The sequence below is a fragment of the Delphinus delphis genome, chromosome 13 (assembly GCF_949987515.2).
Source record: "Delphinus delphis chromosome 13, mDelDel1.2, whole genome shotgun sequence".
NCBI lineage: Eukaryota > Metazoa > Chordata > Mammalia > Artiodactyla > Delphinidae > Delphinus > Delphinus delphis.
Genome location: NC_082695.1, coordinates 74,646,034 through 74,663,413, shown reverse-complemented (window position 1 = coordinate 74,663,413; position 17,380 = coordinate 74,646,034). Strand labels below are relative to the sequence as shown.

Here is a 17,380-nt window from a genome sequence, read left to right as displayed (position 1 = left end):
GAAACCATTTCATCACCCTAATGTGGTGAAACTGATGGTACTAAGATTGAATTTCAGAGAACACAAGTGATGACAGCTCACAAAAACAAATTCAAAGGCAATAAATATACAGCATTTACACGATTCCAGGAAACAGGGTGTATGAGTTAAGAGCACAGAGCATGAGGGTGATGTTCTATCCCGAAAACATGCCCATTGCTGACTGCCTGCTGACCTTTCCATCTACAGCTAATAATCTTGATTTCTGAAACAATGTATGCTAGATAACATTATTTGAACTGTATTCTTTATTTCCGGGTGCGTGAGTTATTGGTTGCTTTATGTCAGTGACAGACTGGCCTTTAGTTTGTTTCAGTTGAAGGACATAGTGGAAACCTCATGAATAGAATCAGTTTGCTTATCTTCTATTAACTTACAAGAATCTTCAGTTCCATCAAAGGGCAATATCTAAATATTGAAAAAAGGGAAATTGACGTTTTCCTTTGTTAGAGACATTTGTGTCATTTATGCGTTTCATCCTAGGAATCAGCTTTCTACTCGCAGTAATCTGATCTAAAAATATAAAAATGGGCAATTGTGAATCTTATTCTTGATGATGTAATTATTTTCTACTTTCTGACTTTGGACAAAGAAACTTCTGAATTCATGATGGCAAATCACCAGCCACTTTTCTCTTATAAGCACTAATTTTTTCCTACTACAGGTTTTCCTTGTTTTGGTTACCTGAATTCTACACACTAACACTTGATGGCTTTGGATTCCAGAAGGATAAATAAAAAAGCATGTTTGTATAAGTCAAGATTTTCTCCATTCTTGTGAGAGAACTAAATATCTTGTGACTGAAAATGTGTTGGCTTCTCAGAAAATTTATAGACTAAAGTTTACAAAATATAAATACGGCTGATAATTTCAAAATAGGAATGAGAAAAGATTTTGTTCATCTGCACAGATATTTTGTTTTCCTCCATTTACTGCTCATTAGGATTTCTTGTATACATTTGAGGTTTATTTGAACAAATTTAAACTTCAGTGTCTTTCCTGCTGCTTGTTTCAAATTCATACATTTCTCTATGAAATATTGGTGATAATCAGGGCTCATATTCAACCGCTTCTGAAATATCATATGGGTTATTAAAATACTGAAATAATAGTAGAAGCCCAACCCCTGTAAGATCGTCCACTATACAGCCCCACCTTTCTGCCAGGGACCTTGAATATATTTGGGGTTGGAAATATTGGGAGGTTAAAATTGAAATAATATGAAATATTATGCCAACTGAAATAATATGAAATGGAAGCTGATTGAAATTTGAAGGGTAGTAGAGAGTAAACTTCAAGAGTTAATTAGTTCAAAATATATTTCGTGATAATTTATGTTCTATTTTTGTATCTAACTTTAAAAAGACAAATACTGCATGGTCTCACTTCAGATATGGAATCTAAAATACAGTAGTCTCCCTTACCCACAGAGGATACTTTCCAAGACCCCCAGTGGATGCCTGAAACCATGAATAGTACCGAACCCTATATATATTATGTTTTTCCCTATACACACATACCTATGATAAAATTTAATTTACAAATTAGGCACAATAAGAGAATATCCATATTGCCAGCATCACTACTCTTGCCTTTGGGGGCCAATACTAAGTAAAATAAGGTTTACTTAAACAAAAGAACTGTGATACTGCAACAGCCAATCTGATAACGAGACGGCTACCAAGTGACTATCGGGTGGTGGCATGCACAGCCTGGAGACGCTGGACAAAGGGGAGATTCACAGCACAGGACAAAGCAGGTTGGTGCGAGATTTCATCACACTACTCAGAATGGCATGCATTATAAAACTTTATTCCTGGAATCTTCCATTTAATATTTTCAGATCACAGTTCATTGAGAGTAATTGAAACTGCGGATAGAGAAACCTCAGATAAGTGGGGACTGGTATAGTCAAACTCATACAAACAGAGACTAGAATAGTGGTTGCAAGGGACTTGGAGGAAGGGGAAATAGGGTGACGCTGGTCAAAGGGCACAAAGTTTCAGTTATGGAAGATAAGTTCTTGCGATCTAATGTACAGCCTGGTGACTATCGTTAATGATACAATATTGCATAGTTGAAATTTGCTAAGAGGGTAACTATTAAATTAAGTCTTGAATCACACACAAAAAGGACATGGTGGAGGAACCTTAAAGATGGTGGAGTAGAACGCGGAGATCACCTTCCTCCCCACAAATACATCAGAACTACATCTACATGTGGAACTTCTCCTATAGAACACCTACTGAACGCTGGCAGAAGACCTCAGACCTCCCGAAAAGCAAGAAACTCCCCACGTACCTGGGTAGGGCAAACGAAAAAAGAAAAAACAGAGACAAAAGAATAGGGACCGGACATGCACCAGTGGGAGGGAGCTGTGAAGGAGGAAAGGTTTCCACACAGTAGAAGCCCCTTCGCAGGCGGAGACTGCGGGTGGCGGAGGGCGAAAGCTTCGGAGCTGCGTAGGAGAGCGCAGCAACAGGGGTGCGCGGGGCAAAGCGAAGGGATTCCTGCACAGAGGATCGGTGCCTACCGGCACTCACCAGCGCGAGAGGCTTGTCTGCTCACCCGCCGGGGCGGGCGGGGCTGGGAGCTGAGGCTCGGGCTTCGGTCGGATCGCAGGGAGAGGACTGGGGTTGTCGGCGTGAACACAGCCTGAAGGGGTTAGTGCACCACAGCTGGCCGGGAGGGAGTCCGGGAAAAAGTCTGGCAAGAGACCACTGTATCAGGGTGCGCGAGGAGAGGGGATTCAGAGCACCGCCTAAACGAGCGGATATCCCCCTGGAGTGGACCCCTGAGAGTCAGAGAAGGGAAGCTGGTGGCCCAGCCTTCCAGGGACAGGTCTCAGGGTCACCTTTGACTCACAGATCCTGCTGCTGGGCTTGGGCAGAGCCTATCTGCATGGAGTTGTTGGTTTGGGGCACGGGCCAAACTGCAGGTGGTCTGGCCCTGGAATGAAGAGTAGATTACAACTTCAAAATGGGGCATACAGCAATGACCGAAATATGCCAAGTTCCTGCTGTCACGTAGCTTTTATTCTAGCTGAGGAACACAGACAATAAATAAATAACAAACTATGTCAGGTGATGGCAAGTCATAAAGTTTTGGTGAGATAAGGAGGATTGTGGTGGAGGGAGGGTGGTGCTCTTTTACACAGGGTGATCAAGACAGTCTTTTCTAATGAGATGACGGTACAGCGGAATGAAGTGAGAAAGTAAGTGATATGACTACTTGGAAGGGGTGGAGTGAAGGAATCCTAGGAGAGCAAATAGCAAAAGTCCTGATGTCCGGGCTTCCTTAAGGTGTTCAAGGATCCTCAAAGGAGACCAGGGTGAGTGGGGAGGGTGGAGCCACGGGGAGAGTAGGAGATGAGGTCAACAGGAGGCTAGATTGCATAGAAGCTTACAGGCCATTGTAAGGATTTGTCCTCTACCTTCATTAAGATAGATGGAGTCATGGGGGAGGCATCAGAGTGGAGAAGTTAGGTGAACTGACTTAGGTTTTAAAAGGATCATACCGATTGCTGTGTTAAGAAAAGAGCATAAGATGGCAAGGGCAGAAGAAAAAACAGGAGTTGGGATTCTGTTGCAGTAATCCAAGAGAGATGATGTGCTCAGACTCAAATGGTCAGAGAGGATGGTATGAGAAGGTGTCAGATTAGGGAAACATTTTCAAGGGAGAACCAATAGGAGTTCCTCCTGGATTCAATACAAGATGTAAGAGAAAGTGGGGAGTCAGAATCCTTTTTTTTTTTTTAAAGCTGGAACTACAGATGAATTGGAGTTTCCACTAATTGAGGTGGGAAAGATTGCATGAGAACAAGGTGTGGGATATGTGCACATGGGGGTGAGTGGGATGATGAAAATTCAAATCAAGGGTTCAGTTTTAGAAATGTTGAATTTGACTTATCTATAGATACCCAAATAGGAAGGGAGACATATTAGTCTGGAGTTAAGTGAGAAGTTGAGAAAGGGGCTACTTTGAATATATATATGTATATTCATACAAAATGAAATATATATAGTCTCATGATATTTTATGTATACATGTGTCATATATATCATAATTAAATATATGAGTGAGATCACCTAAGAGTAATTGTGGTCAGAGAAGAGAAATGTGTACTAATCCTTGTAGAATTACACAGTTTAAAACACAGGAAGGGCTTCCCTGGTGGCACAGTGGTTGAGAGTCCGCCTGCCGATGCAGGGGACACGAGTTCGTGCCCCGGTCCAGGAGGATCCCACATGCCGCGGAGCGGCTGGGCCCGTGAGCCATGGCCGCTGAGCCTGTGCGTGCGGAGCCTGTGCTCCGCAACGGGAGAGGCCACAACGGTGAGAGGCCCGTGTACCGAAAAAAAAAAAAAAAAAACACAGGAAGATGAGGAGAATCCAGTAATAGCGACTGAGAGGGGCACGCAGTCAGTGCAACAGTAGGAAACCCCCCAAAAGAGCGGTGTACAGTAGGTCAAATGAAGAAAGTGTTTCAAATAAAAGGGAATGATTCAGGTATCGAATACTGCTGAGAAAATACGGTGAGGACTGAGAACTGACGGGGTAGGGAGGTAGGGGGGTAGGGGGCGATCGATGGTGACCTTGGCCAGAACGGCTATGGCGACAAAAGCCTGATTAAAGAGGGTCCCAGAGAATAGAGAAGAGGCAATAATGAGGTGACAATCTGAAAAAGTTTTGCTATGAAGAGTGGCAGAGAAGTGGAATGGTAGCTTTAAAGTGATTTACAATCAATAAGCGATTACGGCATTTTGAAATCCTGATAGAAAAAGAAAACAGCTACAAAATAGATTCGAGAGGAGTTGGCCTTGGACAACAGCACACATGGTTTATCCCTTGAAACATGAGGCAAGGTGGAGTGTATAGATACAGATGCTTGTAAGGAGGGCAGATTTGGAGGAGGGAGCAGGTAGAAGTTATTTTCCAAATGCTTTCAATTTCTAGGGAACAAAGAAGGTTATCAGCAAAGAATGAGGGGAAAGGAAAGAGGAGCTATTGAAAGTTTGATGAGAGACAGAGAGGGTATGAATAGTTTATAGGAAAGTGGGAGAGTGAATTGACTGGGAAACTCAAGTAGGATTGCAGGACTTATTTGAGGGAGAGATTCTAAATTTAAAGTGAGAACAATCATAATTAATAGAGATGTATTTTGTCCAATACAGGAATTAGAGTGTTTCTCATTATACTTAACTTTTACCGCCCTGTATAGCCAACTCCACCACAAAGAGATAAATTATCACTCCATGTATTACAATAATTTTATGATAAGAATTTCTAAATGGAATTATATGCAAACTGTCTTGAAACTTGATTTTTTTAACTTAAAAATACACAGTGAGCATTTTTATGTCAACAATATACATTTATGTCATACTTTAAATGCCCAATATTTCCTTGAATTATTCTATTTTATATTATTTAAGCATTAATTAACAGTCAACTTTTCAGAAATGAATTTATTCTATAAAATAGTAATTTAAAAGGTGATGATGGCTTTTATTATGGTGTGCTTGAACGGATATGAATGTTTATGACTTTCTTTACCTCCTAATACTGCATTAATCTGTTTGAAAAAAAATAGTAACTTAGCAAGCGCCCTATATGCAAAGCATAGTTTGTTTCATTGTGACAGTAAAATCTGTTGAATTATCATAAAAAAAAGTTAAAAGACCAAGGAAGTAAACAATAGTTGTATTAGAAAAATGTTTATTGTCTTGGTCTTTATGAAGTTATAACTTGTAACTTGACCATTTTCAAAATCAAACTAACTTAAGAGTCTCTAACCTCAGATTTTGTTTCAGATGCCTCCCAGGTGATCTTGGGGATTGAATTTCTAATAAGGGAGAAAACCATCTAGCAATGATGATCAGCCCTGCTGGGTTACTGCTTCACAGCAGGCTAAGATCATCCTCATAATACAAGATAATCAGACTAAGCTTTTCATGGAGAGGAGTATCATAGTTAAAATTTCTATGAATAAAATAATATTAAGTACCATTTGTAAAAGCCTTAAAAAAGCCTGCATTTTATCTTATTTATCTCACAGGGTAACCTTATGATATACTGAGATATGTATCATGAGATACCTAGAACTCAGAGAGATCAAGTAGAACTTTTAAAGGCACAGAGTAAATAGAGAAGGCGGAATTCACATGTGTCCGTTCAACTGCAAAGCGCATACTCTGTTCCTGTGCTGGTGCCTTGGAACAAAGGTGTCTGTTCGTAGTCCTGCCTTGACTTCCTGAGGCAAGCTCAGCAGGAATACAGAGCAGCAATGGAACTCTAACGTGCCTCGGAGAGAGTCAAGTCCTTCCCTTGAAAAGCACGAGTTTTGTTCTTTTGAATTGTTCTGAAAGCAAAATATGTGTACATTTTTCACTAGTCAGTCCGAAGTCAGATAGGCCGATTAGAATCTAATGTGAAACACTCTGAATGACCTTAATACTTATAATACCACCTGACTGTTGTTCACCTGGAAAGTCTTAATAAATACTCAAACTGCTCACTGAACGCTGCTTCCGCCTTCCTCTCAGAGCAGGAAGTTGCGAGTCATATTGATCAGAATAATGGTCTGTATTTCCAAAACTTTTCATTGCCCCTGAAAATTAAAACTTAGCTCTTTAAAAAAAAAAAAAAAAAAAAAAACTTAGCTCTTTTCCTTAGCTTTAAATTTTATAGAAAGAATTCTGTAAAACACTTGAGGTCGAGGATTAATTTTTCTAGAGCTTAAATAATGAGGAAAATTATTATTGACTCATTATATTATTGCATTAATAGCATTAAAACATTATTAAATTATTCAATAATGATAAGAAATCATGGTGATAAATCTTAAATCAATTACATCCAGTTAAGAATCCCAATGCACCAATCATAATGAGCTAATATTAAGGAAACACATACAATTAAATCTCAACATTTTATCAAGAATGGCCAGTTTTTAAAACTGCTTCTTATGAGAATTTATTTAATCACATCTAGTTTTTTCCCTTGTTGGGCTTCCTCTCTAGATCAATAAAATATAAAAAGAATATTAAACAAGACTAGTTCCTCATACAAGCCCCTTTAAAACCATCTACTCTGAAGTCAAGGCTGAGTAGAATTCAGCCACCAGGGATAGAAGATACGAAGGTTATTACTACATCCAACCAGGACCATTTAGTGAAATCTCTCAGTAATGGTAATTATACAGAAAAAGAAAGAAAATTGGTTCCCCACAATGACTGCCAGTACCAATGAATTTATTAGGAAGCAAAGCAGGCAATCACCTTACTTACACGTTACTTCAAATGACATCCCATTCAAGATCTATTCATGCCTACAAGGTTTAATTAGAGCCTTTCCTCCAAGCAACCAGTTAATACAGTTGCCCTTCCTAACATGGGCTCCAATTAAGTTCCTGAATGAGACACCTGAGCCAGGAGGAAAGATAATTTTTTTTTAAATGAGTGGGCATTGGGGGCAGGGGGAAGAAGAATTCCAGAAGAAAAACCAAAGCCAGGTGTTCATTAAAGGCAGAGTGGAAGATCCAAGGAATGAATTCGAAGATGAGGGCCAGGTAGTCAGCAGAAGCAGATATACACCTCCAGCACATAGACTTCAAAACTGGAGTAAGCCTCAGCTCAGGAAGGAAACCTCTTATATTCACTCTTACAGAACAGGAACCACAGGAACCAGGCTTTTCGTTTATTTTAAACCACGCCTGAGAGCCAGACTTCTGACACATAGATTCAGAAGCCTGAGATGAAAAAACTACAAGGTACCTTAGAGATCACAGTTTAACTAATGAGTTTGACAAATGAAAGCACGCATGGCCAGAGAAACGAATGAAGTCGCTTAAGTTGACACAGTGAATAGCGGACTTAGTACGCAAGTCCAGATGTAGATGTTCAAAATCTCACTCTCCGTACACCACAGCACATAAATGGAAGATGCTGACCCAAGAAAATCCAAGTTCTGATGAGCATAAAGAATGGAATGACATTTGGATGAAAGATAAACATCTGATTAAAGCTAGCCCTTCTAGGGGGCCAAAGTAAACCAGAGAAATAGCGTGAAAACACAGGGGAAACAGTTGAAGAAGATGAACGGGTCAAAGGGGCCCAGCGATGGGACACAGAGGAAAGCTAAAGGTCACTTCTTCCTCTGCTTTGTTGAGATTGGACCTATCTCCAATAGTTTAGCTATCGTCTAAACTCCACAGCAAAAATAATTCTGAGTTCTTGTCACTCTTGTAGTTAGGATCACTTGTCTATGAGAATAAAGGAATGACACAGCAGACAAGGAAAATATCAGAAGAAACATGTTGCCTGTTTTGTCCAGGCCCATGTTTGTCAGTTGTGTCTTTTGGGTGCAGGATGCCAAAAACTATTTTTATTTCCCTTCACCTCACCTCTGTTCAAAGGGAAAAAGGAATGTTTCCTATCCAACTGAGGCCACTTTGCAATTCACCTGTATTAGTAAAACTGTGGAATAAAATGTTCATTCCTTGATAATGTCTTGCATCATCACGTGGCATAAGGCCTAAAATTAAGGCTCAATGTCGAGTGCTATCTTGATATCTGGTGAAATTGAGAGGGCACTGAATGGCCCAACTGCTCCTTACTTGCTCCTGAGGATAAGGTCTCCTAGCTAAACAACCCTCCTTATCAGAGGGACCTAGAGCAGTTCCTGCTTAATCCAAGAGTACTGTAGTGGGTTTCAGTTTGCTGCTAGCTGGGAATTATTCAAACAAGCCAATCACATCCTCGAGTGGGAACCAGGGGTCACCTCACCTTTTTGATGGTCCAGAGCCCATCTCCTCCAGCCCCTTGTTGATTGCTCTATTCCCAAGTGCAGCCCAATGTGGTCCTGCCCGGCTGGGGTGTCCTCCTCCCCCAGGCTGTGAGTGTTTGTGATTAATAACCTGCTGTGATCTCATCCATCCAGTGTCTGGTGTCATGTGTTCAGCCATCCCCATAACTCTAGTGGAGGAATCCCTCCCTCACTGATGGGATAAATAGGCGGTGATTAAAACATCATATGCTTACCAACTCTCCAAACATCCCAAATCACTTTGGTAGATCTCCTTCTAGTCAGAAAACCCAATAAGTTCATCACTTGCAAGGCTCTCATGAGCACTGATGAAGAGGATGCTTCCACTACTCAATCCTTCCTATGCTACTAACTCACCCCTGTACTGCACACTTTGGGGAAACCGACCACCACCCAGACAGGTAACAGCTTTCCATATTTAGCGAATATGATGTTTGACTTAACTTACCAAACATATCTGCTTCCTTTAAAATCTGTTTGTATTCCTTTATTTTTTTTCAATTGTTTTACCCTAACTATGTCCAATTTTTCCCATCTCCGTTATATCATGAAGGGCCAAGTGAGTAATAGTACTATGTTAATAGTATGACTTTGTACAGAAGATTTTGAAACCACATAGCTGAGTCATGCTTATAAGATAAATAATTCATCATCCAACAAATATTTATTAAATGTCTTCTACAGACATTTATGTTTATTTATGTTTCCCCATTGATTCACTTGATCCGAGAGATCCTCTGCATATGCACCTGCTTTATAACTGGTCTTATACTAATACACTGCGTTATTCGTTCATCAGTGCCCTATTTTCAATTCTTTAAAGATTAAAGGTTGTCTCAACACAAAATTGGCCCACTTTGAATGATTAAATTGGTTCTCCCTTTTGAGAAGGACAATTAAAAAGCCAGGTTAGATTCAATTGATTATGCGTCTCATGTACTCAAAGTTGTCCTATTTTCATTCCAAGGGCATTTTAAAACTTAAGATCAAAAGCCAAAAGAAGATTAATTTTAAGTTTATTTTAAAGAAACTTGACATCAGATGGTTTTCAGGAATAGAAATTCTATTTCTCCAAAGTGCTAAAAAAAAAAAATCAAACAATAAACATCATTCAGTGAAGGACTGGACTGCTCAGTATTACATAGACATTGCAGAATTACCGTTTTAAAAAACACAGCAGATCCTTCTCAACCCATTACTGCTATTGTTCAGAGCATTACTCTAGGGGCATCTACAACAGCTTAGGCATTTTCATTTACATTTTCCAAAGACAGCAGTAATGAAAGGGTTCAATTCAGGTGTTTATTTTTGCCCTATGAGTTGATCAAAGAGTTTTTAAGTCACTGCAAGGGTTCAAGTCCCAGCCTGCTATTTATTTGTTAGCTTCTATAAAGGTCAACTTCCTTATCATTAAGTTAGTGGAATTATAATATATCTATGTCATCGGGTATTAAAGATAGAATATGCAGTCAGCCCTCTATCACCAGGGTTCTGCATCCTTGGATTCAACCAACCATAAATCAAAAATATTCTAAAAAACATTCCATAAAATTCTAAAAAGCAAAATTTAAATTTGCTGTGTACCAGCAACTATTTCCATAGTTTTGACATTGTATTTACAACTATTTCCATAGTTTTACAGAAAGACTATGTATTAGGAAACGGTAGAAGCAGTGGGTTCTAAGCTGAGTGATCACAGAATCTTTTTTTTTTTTTTTTTAGGACAGATTTCTGTGCTCTACCCTGTACTTAATAGATCAGAATTTCTAAAGGTCAGGACCTTCATACTTGTGGTTATGGAAAGAACCCCAGGTGAACAGATTGACCAGACAGGTTTGAGACTCATGCAAGGTGCACAGCATTCATCTAGTTATCTAGGCCCATTATCTTCAAAACTTATTTGTTTGTATGTTTGTTTAGCAATGCACTTTTGTGTAGTTATGTTTATACAGAAACAATATGCTAGTCAGATTGAAGAGGACGCCTTCTGGTTAAAAAATAATTTGTGATCTAGAACATCAAAAGCTTCCATCTCTTCCTTACTCCTTAGTGAATTCTGAAGTCCTGCAGTCCCTCAGGGTCCATGGAACACATGTGTAAATACAAAACCCACAATTCTCTAGATACACAGTTTCACCTTTGAATTAACTAAAACTGCCGGAAGTCTACGTGTGTGCAACTCCTAAGCGTGCTCCTGGTAAGGTCACTACACTGATGGGTGCTTCAATATTAGGCTCTCAAATTAATCAGACTTCACCACAGGAAATAGATATTTGGATTTCACTTCCTTATTTGCTATAAAACTTGTTGAGGACACTCTCTGATGTACTACCCAATGGACCTCTCGTGATATCCCAAGCGAGAAATTCCCCTTCAGATTTAGTATATGAAAAATCTGTATTGCTGTGAAAACTTGGATTATTTCTGTCTTTCCGGACAATGAGTTTCAGTTTGTGAGGGTAAAAACGTAGGGATTTTTTTTGGCGCCACTATTTTGGGTAAGCAGAGTGTCTGACCTCAAGGAACTCTGTCTAGTGGGAACCAGAGTCTCAGAAAGCTAATTCTAAAGCAATGCAATAAATTAAATGCAAGAGATATACATAAGTTGCTATGGAAACAAGAACATAAGTTCTATAAGTAATTACGTTTCCATTTTTGCCTTAGCTACAGGAGGTAAGAGCTAATTGTGCTCAATTATAGCAACATTAACATTTACCAGAGGCATACTTGCTTGTTCTTTTCCCCCCAGTCTTACTTTACCTGTTTTATACTTTTTAATTCATACTGTCATATACCTTTTTTCTGTAAAATCAAAATTAAAGCATTGCATTAAAAATATACAACTTATAAAATTTCTTACCAGATATTTCCTGCCTTTTTAAACTTCTCTTACAATTACAGGATAAAAAGACAAAATCATGAGTATTTAGTGGTGATATTACATTCCAGAAACTCATGTATATTCTAAATAGGAGAGTATTAAAAGATAGGAAAAAAATGAAAGCTGAAAACTAAATGTGAGGCATTATGTATAATTTATATAATCTGTTCAGTGGCAGAGTAATAAGGGCAGTAACCCACAACCTCATTTCTCTAAGAGGGGCAAATCTATTGCCTTAATTAAGCAGAAAGCCCAATGCTCTTTATTATGGACCTAGTTTCATTTTAAAGAGCTACCTGCAAGCTAGTTAATAAAATAATCCTCAGTATTCTGTTACAAACACATTTTCTTGTCCCATATTATAATTTCCCACTGTCTCACCACTGCTGTAACAGATCTAATGCTCACCTGTGGACAAAAGATTGGGCCACACTACACTTAGGACACAAAGTCATAGATGGTACATGTTACTGTATCCATGAGGAAGATGCTGCTTACTCACAGCCAGGAATGCAATTTGAATTTTTCCTTCCCTGGGGATGCTCTATACACACTGGTTTCTTCACTCGATACAATCCCCTTCCAGGCAGTTTAGAAAATAAAACAATGCTAACTGGTCCCAACAATTATAGACCCTACAACCTGTGCTCTGTGGTGCCCAAGCTGAGTGACAATGGCTTTACCTTCACTTTTCTTCCCTCAATTTGTTTTCTACAAGGTAGTGACTACAATAATGTAAACAATAACGTACATTTTCATCTTCTCTTTCATCTCCATTCTGTAAAAGTCAAGCATGTTCCAGAGAGTGGTTCTGTAAATTATGGACATGATAAATAATAACTGAGATCTCAGGTCTGTCACTCACTGAGTGATTGCTCCTGCAACATACTTGACCTTTCTGTGTCTCAGTTTTCTTATCCATAAAACAGGGATTCTAAATCATACTTATATCATAGGGTCAGTGACAGAGTTTGACAAATTTAAAAAATGTAAAGTGCTTAGAATAATGTATTGGTACAGTAATTGTTATGAAAGGGCTACTGTTAGTGGTGATGGTATTGTTATGCTATTATTACGTTCTTTAAGAACAATACCAAAATGCATCAGTGATGTGTGTGAAAAATTTGCCAGCCTAATGACAAAACTCCAAGTTGCTAATTCCAAAACGTCCCTGCACCGTGCATGCTATCTTGTCAATCCAGCTTCAGCCAGAAGGCTAATTGTTTTGAGGAATGTTTTCTTCAGTGAGTCAGACTGATTTTAAAATTTACAGCATCTGATGAACTGGTATGTTCCTTCTTCTGTGTTAATGGGACTTAGACAGTAGTGTTTCCATTTCTTCAAAAATAAATCTGAAGTTGCCTGCAGCAGTCATGTGAAATTTAAGGCTGCCAGGTATGTGCTTCTTTCCCAGATCTTTATTTCTACTCTCAGTCTGATTCTGTATTCTTAGCTATGTTTTAGTATATGTGTTCATGTATATGCTCCCTTAAATACTTTGTGGAAGAAGGAAGTTATTAATAAATAATATGAAATAAATTTCTTTTTGTACTTTGCTAAAGCACCCTTTGTTACCTATGGGGATAAACTGAATCTATAGATGATCATTGTTGCAAATCTCTCTGCAAGGTGTTTTGAATTACACCTTTTTCCCAGTCTTGGTAGAACCTGTGATCTATGCTTTAACCAAAGGTTCAATGAATGGAGGAGAAGTAGATGATAAAAACAGAGATAAGAGAAACAAAAGTATGAATCATTAAAATGCTGCAAAATTACTTCCTAACTGTATGAGTTGATGTCTTACTCATCTTGAAACAAAGTATAAAGTAAGCAAAGGAATTCCAAACTAAGAAAAAAATAGACTTTCTTTTATGATTTAAAAAAACGCACAAACATTTAGCATATTTAAATTCTAGTGGCAAAATAAAACTGTGTGTACTTCCCGCTTCACCATTTCCAGATAATCATGCCTGCAAAAAAGACATGATCTCACGGTTCTTTGGGGAATGATCCCTTCATCAGCTTCCAGGCACCAATGATGGGTCCCCAGTGCAGGACCCAGACAAGATGGCCCCTGCAGGCTCAGGCTGACTACAGTCACTGGGGTGACAAGTGTCAAAATTTCCTACCCAGATCAGCATACATACAGTATGTTATGGGAGACCTTCTCCAAAGTAAAATGATGCTTTATGGTCTCCTTTCTGCAATAGCACTAGGTTAAATGTCTCCTGCTATAACCTATCCAAAATAATAATAATAAATTTGTATTAAAAGTGGAATTTTATACTTATAAGGCCTGTTACTATCTTCCAAGCCTATACATACAACAACCCTGGTTTTGTTACCCTCTTAAAAGTATCTAGATGGCAATAGTTCTGAAGCAGCCTAAGTTATTAAGGGAGTTTTATTAAAAAGTGCACACTTGTGCATACACACACCTGATGGAAAAAGTCCTCTGATGCTCAACCTCTGAAACAATTTCCAGGTCACTCAGCTTGAACTTGCACAAACAGAGGTATAGAAATTATTATAAAAGTGGAGCTTAGCATCAAATTATTGGTTAGTTTGCATATGAAAGGCATGCTCTGGGTTTAGCCCTTTGCTATCTCTAAGAATTGGCTAATAGCACCGGGAGGGGCAGACTCTCCCCAGTCAGGGAGACCACAAATGCCAGAATCTCAAGAATACAGAAAATAAGAAAATATAGTTAATATAATTGAGCCTGTGATGAATGGATGCCAAACAAACAAATGCAAAATTTAAGGACATACAGTTGAAATAATCTATCACTATATATCTATGTTTGTATTGACAGCTATAACTATATCTCTACCCAGATATTAACAGTAGCTGTCTATGAATGTGGGATTAAGGGTAATTTTTTTAAACAGCTAACATTCATTGAATATTATGCTTTTATTGGTAATCTAATTACAATGTCTCTTCCCAACAACCATATTTGATAGGTCCTGTTATTATTTGCATTTTAATGAGGAAATTAAGGCTGAGAGAGGTGAAGTGACTTTCTCAAAGTCACACAGCTAGTGAAGGTCACTCTAGATGTAGTCAACCAGATTCCAGAGTATGTTGTTAACTAACAAATAACATAGTTTTCCTAATTGTACATTCGAACACGTGTTACTTTTATGAATAAAAGGAAACACTTTAATTCACACATTTGAAAAATTAGGTCTATGTACAAACATGTATGAATATATAAATCATATATAAACACATTATACATACACAAATGTATGTCTACATATATGTATGCAAATGTACATAATTATGAATATGTGTGTACACAAACATTAAGTTAATGTCTTGAGACCAAAGTTCTCAGAAAGCAAAGGTCTTGTAGAGTAGATGCGGGCAATAGAATGTGATATAAAGATAGTAAAATAGATTCTGTCCTCACTTCTCCTTACTGTGTGTGTGTGTGTATGTGTGTGTGTGTGTGTGTGTGTGTGTGTTGCAGGTTATTTTAAACAGCTGTATGTGTGTTTTGAAGGCACTTAAAGACATTTGCAAACCCATCTATGTACAATGTTTTTGAATAACAGACAAGGAAACAGATGGCATCGGATCAGTGAACCTCCTTCTTTCAATGATCAGATACAGGCAAATAGAGTGCTACTTAACAGCAGCAGAGTTTCAACTACATCCCGCATCACAGGTTCAAAGAAAAGACATTTAATTATTGAAGTCACTTGCAGATGTAAAAAAAAAAAAAAATCAAGCATATATTCAGCTCCTAAGCAAATGAAAAGAAAGCTTCGAGAAAAGCCCATTTTGTGCAATGTTGTTCTGATGTAATATTCATGCTATTTGAAATAACGTCTCCATTTCCTTCAGGATGGCATTTTAGCAGCACTGAAAACCAAAAGTACATTCTTTGGAATGACTACATTGAGAAAGGAGGAGGAAAAGTATGCTTTGAAAAACTGGAATTCACATATCAGCAAGAGGCTTGACATTTGGTAAGAGAACAAACATTTCCCTAGTTCTTAAAATATCTGAAGCTTCCAGTTTGAGTTAACGTCAAGCCCAATAATGGGGAATTCAGCCATACCAGAAGGAATCCCTTCATCAATTAATGTGGGAAGTTTCCCATTTGCATTCAGGAAGACAGGAATCACAAACACTGGAATCAGGTCCACTGAATTTTGTTGCCTGGTGGATTGTATCTGACTTTCTGTCCCAATCTCCCCTCTGAAGCATCCCAGGCTTCACCTGACTGCCTTCTCAAAAACAGAAGTTTATTTTAAAAAATTCTTAGTTCCAGTTTTCTACATGGCTTGTTAACTCAAATATTAGGACAGTTTTTTATAGATTTGGCATGGTAAAGCCCATTCTGGTTAATAAGAGTCGGGTGAATAATAATATGAGTGTACAGTTTTTGGACCTCTAATATCTTATAGGGAAAATATTATAGTATTTTGGAATAAATGTGTTAAATAAACCAAAATACTGAAAAGTTAAATGCTACCATTAATGTTTATTTTGGTTGATTACTGTACTAGAAACTTAATATGTATGACTCCTTTAAAGCTAACAAAATGCTAATGGCATTTCTTATGTACATTTAAAGATGAAGAAACTGAGACTAAGAGGGATAAATACCTCCCCCAAAACTTTCATAACTGACAAGCCAGGATTTGAAATGCAGTGGTTCTTTGTAAGAACGCTGGATAAAGAAAGATCTTGGTGGACACAAAAGGACCATTTTCTAACTCTATAATTCCAAGCAAGTTATTTACCTTCTATTACCTCCATTTCATCATCTGTTACATGAGGGAAGTGATAGTATTTACTTCACATGGTTTTGTAAGGATTAAATATGTTAATTTGTGTAAAGTGGTTAGCACTTGGCTGGCACAGAATTAGTTTTTATTATATGATAGCTCTTATGACCAGCCTCTGTAATCTACAGCAGTAACCACAGGATCATTTTATCATACTCTCTCCAACTGTCAGGGAAACTATATGGATTTAGAAAGTGAAGGATGTAAAAAGCCTATGGTAGGACAGGCAGCATGAACAGCAATGAATATTACACAGAAGACAGTTGACTACTTTTTTTTTACTCTAGCCAACTGCAGAGAAAAGGGAAATCCAGAGACTAGAATATTTGATGGACCTGAAACCTCTGATTCTACTGCTAATCACACCAGACTACCTTTTATAGGCACTTGTTTGGAACATCCGCCAGCCTCAAATTTAAGATTTGGGTGGAAAAATGAGTAATAGAGGTATAGGCCAAGAGGCACTGTGCATGGGCCAGTGGATTTGCTGATGTTTCATAGATTACTCAGTGGATGACAGAAGAGAGCAGAAGACTTTAATCCACATTTTGTTCCATCTCCTCTCAAAAAGAAGTTTCTTCAGGTGTCAAGGAAAATTGTACCAGATCGAATTAAACAGACAAGAAGACTTTATTCAAGACAGTTGAGATTGCAACGAGTCAAGATGACTGCAACAGGGGAGAGAGGTTGAACTTAACTCTGCTGAAACAAAAGGCAGGAGGAACTTTAAATGCTGAGGTGAGCTAATGGGAAAGTACTGAAGGACATAATTCAGTGTGGAGGCCATGTGGGTTTGCAAATTGCCACTTATCGAACTTCGGCCCCTACTC

At 38.3% G+C, this 17,380-nt stretch overlaps 1 protein-coding gene across 1 annotated transcript in view; it reads right to left on the bottom strand.

The window, feature by feature from the left end:
* LOC132435771 (glutamate decarboxylase 1-like) overlaps positions 1-9,003 on the bottom strand; it is a 37,540-nt gene extending 28,537 nt beyond the window's left edge. Inside the window, 2 exon segments of the mRNA XM_069541295.1 lie at positions 2,905-2,988; positions 8,825-9,003. Of these exon segments, the coding sequence (XP_069397396.1) occupies positions 2,905-2,988; positions 8,825-9,003 (263 nt within the window).
* Positions 9,004-17,380: the final 8,377 nt, after the last annotated feature.